At 36.0% G+C, this 9604-nt stretch overlaps 1 protein-coding gene across 2 annotated transcripts; it reads right to left on the minus strand.

Moving 5' to 3' along the window:
- Positions 1-596: 596 nt before the first annotated feature.
- Positions 597-8357, minus strand: LOC132183290 (triacylglycerol lipase 2-like). 2 transcript variants are annotated; one of them, XM_059596694.1, is made up of 13 exons: positions 8104-8357; positions 7852-7924; positions 6983-7047; positions 6381-6490; positions 4521-4645; positions 2685-2782; positions 2449-2589; positions 2001-2111; positions 1767-1910; positions 1648-1688; positions 1467-1546; positions 1275-1370; positions 597-1180 (listed from the first exon to the last, which is right to left on the minus strand). In XM_059596694.1, exons 1-13 carry the CDS (start codon positions 8221-8223, stop codon positions 861-863), a joined length of 1524 nt encoding a protein of 507 aa, XP_059452677.1. In that variant the 5' UTR covers positions 8224-8357; the 3' UTR covers positions 597-860. The 2 variants fall into 2 exon arrangements, with proteins under 2 accessions (XP_059452677.1, XP_059452676.1); XM_059596693.1 differs by lacking the exons at positions 4521-4645; positions 6381-6490; positions 6983-7047; positions 7852-7924; positions 8104-8357 and adding an exon at positions 2896-3232 and having other exon boundaries at positions 2685-2795.
- Positions 8358-9604: the final 1247 nt, after the last annotated feature.

Raw genomic sequence — 9604 nt, forward strand, 5'->3', positions numbered from 1 at the left:
CTTACTACTTCCACTACGTATCAATCCAAATAAATTACTTCCATTACGTAACAACTAACTTATCCATAAAAGTTATTTTTCCCTATTTAACATCATTTTGCTGTATAAAAGTTATTGTTTAAATAGAAGAGATAAAAAAGTTTTGATCACTTCTTGGGATAAGCAAAACATAACAAATTAATCTATGTCGTCAAAAAAATTGACAGAATACGTTAATGTCCCAAATGGAAGGGAAGGAAGAGGGAAAATCACCCATGAACTTGGGAAATGGTTCCTTTGAACATATATAAGGGTGGTGTGGTCAAACCACCCTCATGACCATTATGGATGGTTTGGCCACCCTCAAATGGCCAAAGACAAATGAGGGAGTGGTTCGGCTGCTCCTTCTGGACCGGTTTGATTGATATTGATGTGGCACATTAATGGATTCTGTCAACTTTTTTAATGACATTGACTAATTTGTTCTTATGTGCTTATCCCATTGACTAATTAATCACTTTTTAAAACTCGATGAGCTATTTGTCAAAACCTCAAAATACAAGGACATTTGAGAATGCATTTACCCAAAATAGAAAAACTATTTTTACAAACCAGAGTATGATTTTTCACTAAAGAAACAAATTTTGATCGAGCTATACAATCAAAATGTAAAATTGCTTGCCAATAACACTATGAAACGAGCATATTAACACCTTTTATTTTTCGAAGAATGCTACATGCACTCCCAAGTACACACTTCTTGACATGGTAGTGAAAATAACTATTGAATTTTGGATAAATCACCATTGGATCCAAGATTCAATGGCGATTTTCACTGCTATGTCAAAAAGTACATGTAGCACATCTCAAATGTAATATCCTCATTGAAGCCTAAAGAAAGCCATGAGAGGATCATACACAACTTGCTTAGCATTTTCTCCCATGACATAGTCTGCATGAGCATAATCACCTCTGTACTGAACTACAAGCCTCTCTCCATCGTGATCTTTGAGGCTGCCCAGCAAGAGCTTCACATCTTTGACATCAGAAAGAGCATCTGCCCCTCCATAGCTGAGGAAGAGAGGAAAGTCATTTGGAATGCTTGTCATGTTGTACAATGGAGGAGTGGGCTGCCCATAGTGTCTCCTGTTCTCATCCTCATTATTGTAATCATACATAGCTATATCTCCTCCTCTGATCACTGTAAAAAATAAAATACCCATCTCGATTCAGAAACCATATTTTGATCTACTTAGCTTTATAGTTGAAATCATGGTATACATAGGAGCACTTACTCTGAGCCAGATGGATCATGTTCTTTGTAGCCGTTGACTGAGGTTCATGGTCTAGAAAAACATCTATTACGGAAGAGTTCAAGCAGCAATTCTGGCCTATACATAATTATAACATGATTTTTAAGCCACTAATAGAAGACGAACTTTTCCAGGTGTGAGTGCTAAGTAGCAAATTAGGGAAACGTATATTACCAGTGAAAGAAGTTAACAAGTTGGTGCAGTCAACATCTGGCTGGTTGCAGATATCCTCAAGAAGTTTAATTACAGCCTCCCTGTTCGATTAGGGAAAGAATTAAACCAACATGAGTTCTTTTTCACCAAAATCGATTGGCACCACCACAGAAAAGATCAGAAACAAGGGTTGCTTGCTTACCCGATTGGATTAAATTCATCAACACCCAACCAGTATAAGGCCTGTTATAAGAAAACAAATGAATTGTCAAATTGTTCAATTCAATTGGATAGTTCAAATAGGATGGTGTCAGCATTTACCTCCCCAACAAAGTTGTCAGCAGCATTTCTTGCAATTGGAGAGGGCATCTGACCCATATAAGCAATTGGGCTAAGTAAGGCAGCTGATCTCAACATGTTCACCAGCTGGTCTTTCGAAAAGGCAGCCAGAGCAATCAATGTTCCCTGTGAAATATATCTTGAAACTTAGTATTTTGCCTGTAGGTTAAAAGGAATCCCAGAACAAAATGAAGTTGTGGAATGCATGAAACTCACAAGTGAATGCCCAACATAGTGCACTTTCTGTCCTGCTTGATAATGCACATGCTGGACTGTAGCTGGAAGATCATAGGCTACCAATTCATCCCATGTCCAATTCCAATAAGCCTGAATAGCATATTAAAGTACTTTATAGAGAATGTCAAATGCCATGCCAATAAAGATAATCTGTTGTTAAAAAATTTAATTGATTGATTAAAATCAAATTTTTGTATTAGCTTAAATTTTTTTTAGATAATGGTGATTTAAAACAATATCAAAACAACAGTATTTAACCCTATCTTCATAATTTAACTGTCATTTCAGTTAAATATTTCACATATTGAGCCTCATTTGTTGAAGATGAGTTTTAGAATAGCAATTAAATGTTTAAATTTACCATTTTTTATGGCTAATTTTTTTAGAGAATCGATGAATTAACACGTGGAGTAGAGAGAGAAATAACCGGATCATTGGGACTTAGTGATGCATGCCCACGGCTATATTTGGTTCCACGGGTGTTAGCAAGCCACACATCAAACCCATTATCAGCCAGGAGGAAAGCCAAAGATTGGTCTGGAGATAATAGCAGCCATGTTATCCCATCCTGCCACCACACCATAACTTGTTATATATAACAAGAACATAATTCTATCAATGAATCTTGTGAGGAAACCGACCATTCAAGGAACAATTACCAACCATCAAGAGGCCATGCTGCAACAAAACTGGCGGCCTCTGTCCTGGAGTCTTCCCTGACCGCCCCTCTGGAATTCTCTGCATACTGAGAATATAACCATCTTCTGTTGTTACCTGAAACCAATCAAAACCCCCCATTACACTGTATCTCTTGGTGGTTTTTTCACAAACTCAATATCTGGTTTATGAAAACCAATAAATGCAGGCATACTACCGTATGTTCTTCACAAACATAGCCTTGACTTTGCACCATCGCTTTACAAATACCATCACTGGCCACTGGTGCCACTGCAGACATACCACCCTGAGCTTTGACTGAAAGTAAGCTTGTTCTAGTACCAACTGCTGACCCACAAAACAGAATAACTAGTATTATTGAAGCCACAGTGTTGGCCATCTTCATATGATTTGATTCCCTGTATAACCATTTTGAAAGTCCTAGCATTTTTTTATAGTTGCAGAGAACCAGATAAAAACAGAACTTGTATTCACATGAACAGCGCTTAATCTGCTTTGTCAACAGATTTGTAAAAGTGGTTTGAACAAGGCATCTTTGTGGGTCCAACCCAATTCCTATTATCAAAGAATAAAACTCTAAATCTAGCTTGGATTTCGTTACTGCCACGATTCTATAGTTTTAAGCGAAATGCCTCCAGGTTGCTTTCCAACATGAGGGTGATCAGACCAATGAGGCAAATCAGTAAAGCCAAAACATGAGTGACAGCTTCCTTTTGTCTCCTCAGTAAGAATTTGAAACGTGCTTCCAACATAGGCTTAGAAATCTAAGCGTCACCTTCTTTCTATGCGTGACAAAGCAGATTCTGCATAAACACAAGAATCATGAATTTATGGCAGACCCCACAGAGTGATGTTCTTAATGGACTTCTTCCGCACCTGAGAATGAATAAATGACAACTATATCCTTTGATCATGAAGGAACCAACTTCTACGTCAAAAAAGACGTCAAAGTGATCATGAAGGAACCAACTTCTATGTTAAAAAAGATGTCAAAGTTTTCTTCCTGCAACCAAGACAAGAAGTATGAACCAACTTCTATATGTTAAAAATGATGTCAAAGTTTTCTTCCTGCAACCAAGACAACAAGTATGTTGCCTGCAATGTTAGCTGTACCAATTGTTCTTCACAACTTGTAGCAATTTAGGTTACATTTGGTACGCGGAATGGTAATTCCATTAAAATAAATAAATAGATTTTATTAAGAATAGAGGAATGTGGAATAAAATACTGTCAGTGTTAGAATACATGATAAAGATCTAATACTTAGAATAGTCATTCCCATTGTCCATGAGAACAGCTATTCCAAGACTGTTTCACATTCTTCTATTTTCAATAAAATTATTCATTTTATTAATGGAATAATCATTCCGTGTACCAAACGTAACCTTAGTTTTCACTCTTAAAACCTTTTTGTGGCTGAGCAACCCAAAGAGGCCATAAAATGGAGGTGTATTTCAACAACTTTCTAAGTACAAAGGTTTTCCCCAACCAGGATAAGCAGAGAAAACGAAGAAACCGTTTGTATCATATCTTGAGTACTCGACACATGAAGGCCCAAAAGAAAAGGCAGCCAGAGGGAAGAAGAAACTGACAAATTTTATTTCCTTCTGATATATTCCAGTACAAAAATAAACCTTAATGGTATAAAACTATATTGATAATTTTTCCCATTGCAAGTTATCAGCAAGTGCGCTACTAATGATTTGCTCCAGAAGTATGTGTGGTAGGAGTATCCTCAAATCATCTTTTCAGGAGTTTTGGCAGCACTTTCTGGCATTCTAGACCTTCTTAGTTGTCTTTTAAGGAACTGGAATTGCAAACCTCTAGGTTTTATCCGCCCAAGCAATTGCCACCCTCTAGGCTTTATCTGTCCTAGCAATTTCATCTGCTCCTTTCTGAACTTCCTGTTCGCATACCATGTTCCACCTCGCCAGCCCAAGCCATACCTGCAATTCAGAAAAAAGGTGGAAATATGAGAATCTAATAAAGCCATTCATACTGTTAAAAAGTAGAGTTTTTCTTCAGTCGAAGTGTGAGGAAGCAAATAATTTTTTTTAAAAAAAAAAAAGACCTCAATCTGTTTTAACCAACTCTGAGATATTCCATTCTTTTATTTAAAGCAGTGCTTTTCTAAATTTACTACATTTAACTCAATTAGAATTTCACAGATCAAACCAGAAATAGAACAGGAGTCCAACAATCCAACTTGGAAATCACCCATGGAGAGGTGAGACAATGATGCATGATCTGCTATACATGTTTTTTCTTTTCAACAAGTCGACTCGACAAAACAAGACAAGTATCATTACTAGTTGGTTTCGACTAATTATTATCCAGTAATCTTTATCGAAAGTGACATCTTTAATGAGACTTCGCCTATCATATCGATTTTCTCACCTCATTCCCTCTGGCTATCCTCGCATCAGATAACTGCTTTCTACTTGTACTACGTGCATTAATACAGTCATTGCAAATCACAAAACCATCCAACACAACTTTCCCTCACCCTGTCTTCAAATAGTGATGGCTTTGACTCAACAGTGATGCAATAATTTGCATTTTCTTTTTGGATTTGTCACTTGCCCATCTTATACCTTTACTTTGGCCAAGCTCACTCTCTCGACATTTTTTCTAACGCAAACCTCTATTAAAGAACATATACCTGAGACAGTTAATCTGAATGCATGTTCAACTGTATTGGACAATCTGATAGGGCTGAAAAAATTATCCAACATCAGTTACACGCAGAAAAGTAGTTCCTCACTACCCACATTGGTCTTGCATGTCTTGAATCTGGTTTTGCTCATCTAGCATGCCACTTCTCATTATCAACATCCTAACAGAGGTGTATCCTTTCTTCTTTATCCTACAGGTGAACTAAGGATAACCATGGAAACTTTTCAATGACAAATAAGGGATGCTAGTTTGTCGCTGTTCTCAATAGGACTGCATCAACAAAGATCCTATATGGCAAACACCAAGTCTCTTCAGCATGCTCTACCCTAGAAGTCTAGAACTGTGCACCAAGTCAAGCAAACGCATCCTGTAAGCAACTTCTGTATAATAAAATTAAAAAGAGGAGAACCTTTTTAGCCTACTTTTCACATCCTAGGAATAGACCTCCCATTATAAAGAACAACATATGAACCCAAACAATTAGACCACCGACAACCAAAAATTTAAGTCTTCTGCCAAGAAGTCCATAATAATATTCTGTAATTAATCCCTATTGTTATTTCTATGTTTCATCATACTGATGCATCTAAATGCCCCAAACATATTGCATTAGGTGCAAAATTAAGCGAGATGTAAGTGCCAATTATACCCAAGACTGCTCAAAATCCTAAATCCTGAAGCAAAATTAACTTTCGTTTAGAAGAATGCCTCTATCACTAGTGAATGACATACAATTTCTACTCCATCAAAGATGCAATGGTACCCATATGAAAAAGTATCACTTTCAATTAGCATTTCGCATGGGACGTGTACAACCACCTTGATCCTCTTATATTCAAATAGCTTATGAAATTCATAACCATAAATGATTTCCTTAATTGTAGCACACACAAAAATACTAACGAAAAATAACCAGAAAGACCTGAATCCCTGAATAGACAACTTTATATTTCAAGAAAATCAAGTAATAGTAATTGTTGTTGAAGTGAACATTTAGGAACAAACCCAACAATTAAAGCGGTTCCAGCAGTGGCAAAACAAGCAGGAGCACTGATACTTCCCAAACCAGCAATCTTTCTGATTTCTGAATGGTCGAGATTGTAATTATTATTCATCTGCCATAAACAAAAAAAAGTACATTCAGATGTAACAAACAAAACAAAATAAAAAGGAGTGGAGGGAAGGGGAAGAGAAACACAGTTTTCCCAACCCCTGCCTGCAAGCAAAGCAATTCCAAAATGCAATAAAGACAGCCCTGACGAGGGGGAAGAGGGCATGTTCGCATAAGGCATATGACAAGTGATACCATCCACCTGCTTCAGTTTCTTGATAAAAGGACAACAATGAGAATAAAGTTACACAACATTCAGTACAATGCCAAGTATGACTACGAAAGGTAGCTAGCTAAGATCAACCCAGTAGAAACCTTTTCTTCTCTTTTGCACGAGTGTGGGCCAGGGAGGGGGTGTGGGGTTGTTGAGAGGTTGCAATCAAAACTTTCTAGATAGGAAACTATATTTTCTCATTCATTGGAACAGCATATGATCCATAAGTGAAGAACAAAAACATGATTCAACAACTATCGACTATTATGCAACAATACTCACAGCTTTTTCAATGGTTTCAAGCCTTTGATCAACTTTTGTTTGATGATAGTGACGTAAAGAATATCCTGCACCATCAGATAGAGCTGTTGATTAGACATTCGTCCAAAGACTTCATTGAAGGAGTCACTATGAATACTTAAGCAACTGCCCACTAAATTGATATAAGATATCCAAAAGTTATCAACTTGGACTCAATTGACATACTGAGTGTGAAGTCCATGATATAAGCGCCTTATCTATTTGTCATTACACCTCCCTGAGAATAACCAAGTATATGTTGACTTGGTAAACTGTTTTCAATCTCATGTACATCTCCAGACTTGCCACAAGAGGTTTTATAAGGATTAGGCTTTAACCCCATCCCATCAAAAAGCCATCAGTCAAGAAAATCAAATATCTACAGAAATCAAGAACAGAAATGGTCTGGATATGCCACACAAATCTTGAGAAGATGTGGTCAGTGAAGGGGTATGGAGGAGACACTACAATCCCACAAAGTACTAAATCTTATCTCAGAGCTATATTTCAAAGTTTAGGTTTTCTCTTAATAAACCTTTACCATGTTCAATAACATATTCTTCCTCACCAACCTCGATGCTTCTCTACATCCTTTTGCATGAAATAAATTTTTCATTCGTAAGTAATACAATATATCAAATACAATTCATTAAGGTTTGCACTTCAACTTTTAGTTTGGAATTGGCTCACAATGGCACTGGGATGCATTGCAAATCCATATCAGTGGCACTCAATTTTGTTACTAAAATTTAATGAAAATCACTAACAAACAACCTAATATAAATCTCGAAAGGCAAACAAAAGAGAAGACAATTGAAGAACAAATAATTATGAATTCAAGCATAACTCACCGACCCATGCTGTAGCAACCGATGCTATAGAAGTTCCAATTGTAAATACCACCCTGTGCTTCTCAAATATGTCCTAAAACATCAAAATCCAACCAAGAAAAGAAAACGAGTTTAAAAAGAAAAACCCTACAAAACCCCTAAAAGACTATGATCAAAACCAAACAATCAGAATCCGACAAAACGCATGAAAAATAACTGACACCCATTAACCCAAACTCAATATAGAATCCAGAGAACGAAAAAATAAAGTACCTTGGTTGAAAAAAAGGTGTCCTGTACAGCGGCCCATGAATTCAAGGCCTTCCTTTTCAACCGGGGAGTTGTCACTAGATTTCCCAAAATTGAGGTCCCTGAGCTCCTTAATCGCTGCATAGTGCATTCTAATCAAGATCCACTTGAGTTCTGATCCTACGAAATTTCCCGGTTCAGGCAAAATATTCCAGGGAAACAAACGCGAAGTTTCTGGGAGGGAAAAAGTGTTCTTTTTGTTTTCTTGGCGTCAACATGTATCCGAATTATTATCACTTCTATTTTATTTTTATTTTTATTTTTATTTTGAGTGAATGCGCGATTATTAAGGTGTTAAATACTTAATAAAATGGCAGATAGGTAAAAACTTGTGAACAATTTGGACCGTCCATCATAAATCTGGGCTTGGAATTTGGTTGCAATTATTTATTTATTTATTTTTTTTTTAGAAAAACATAATATTTCATTCAATAATACCACGAGCATAAAACTCTTACATTACAAAGCAAAGCTCTGAAGTAACCATAACATAAAGCTACAAGATTATCAGGTTTAGTACAAGATTCGAGACCAATCTGCTAACTCATGACTAAAATCAGATTTAATACTAGATCTGTGACAGACAGATTCAACCAAATGCATGAATAGCAATTATTCCTTAACCCTGAGAGAGGAAAGACTCTCATACCAAAACTATTCCTCCTCGACCCAAGGGCCAGGATAATGATCACATCCACAAGGTTGCAGTTAGGTTATGCTTGATTCTTTAGCAAAAAAATTCTACTTATTTAGTTAGTGACTTATTTGTTAATAACGTAATCTTTTATATATATATAATTTACGTCAAAACAAAGTGGGCTTAAATCATGCAATCCATGCGCTAATTCCTATTTCGAGAAAAATGCTCGGGGTACCACCACTTTTAATTTTTCTTTTATATAAATTAATGTGACAGTTCATTTCCTAAATCATACAACTCATTTGCTAATTCCTACTTCAAGAAAAAATGCTCAGGGTACTGCCACTTTTAATTTTTTTTCTTATAAATTAACGTGATAGTTGATTTTTTATATATTGTTTATTTTATGCTATTTGTTTGCAACCATTCAATTGGTTCGAAAAATATTTGTTGACATTTAGCTCTTATGGAAAATTTTCAAATATTTTTTATATTTTCATATAAATTGAAAAGCTACGAAGAAAAGAAATATAAGACGAAGAGAAATTATGGATGAAAATAGTATGTCAGAATAAAAACCTTTGGGAGTAGGTTGAGATTCAATGCAATTATATTACTTATAATTTGAGTAAACAATTGTAAGAGGGATTCATGGCTCAAGCAAGTGTTCAAAAAGCTCAAGACCTTCTCGAACAAGTAGGTCCCATAAGGAGCCATATCATAATTGCCTGCTAAGGAGTGTTTAGGGTGAAGAAAAATTATTTATGCAAATGAAAAATGTAAATCATTTTACGCCTTGTAAATATTATTTTCTTTGGTTAACTA

The sequence above is a fragment of the Corylus avellana genome, chromosome ca5 (genome assembly GCF_901000735.1).
Source record: "Corylus avellana chromosome ca5, CavTom2PMs-1.0".
Taxonomy (NCBI): domain Eukaryota; kingdom Viridiplantae; phylum Streptophyta; class Magnoliopsida; order Fagales; family Betulaceae; genus Corylus; species Corylus avellana.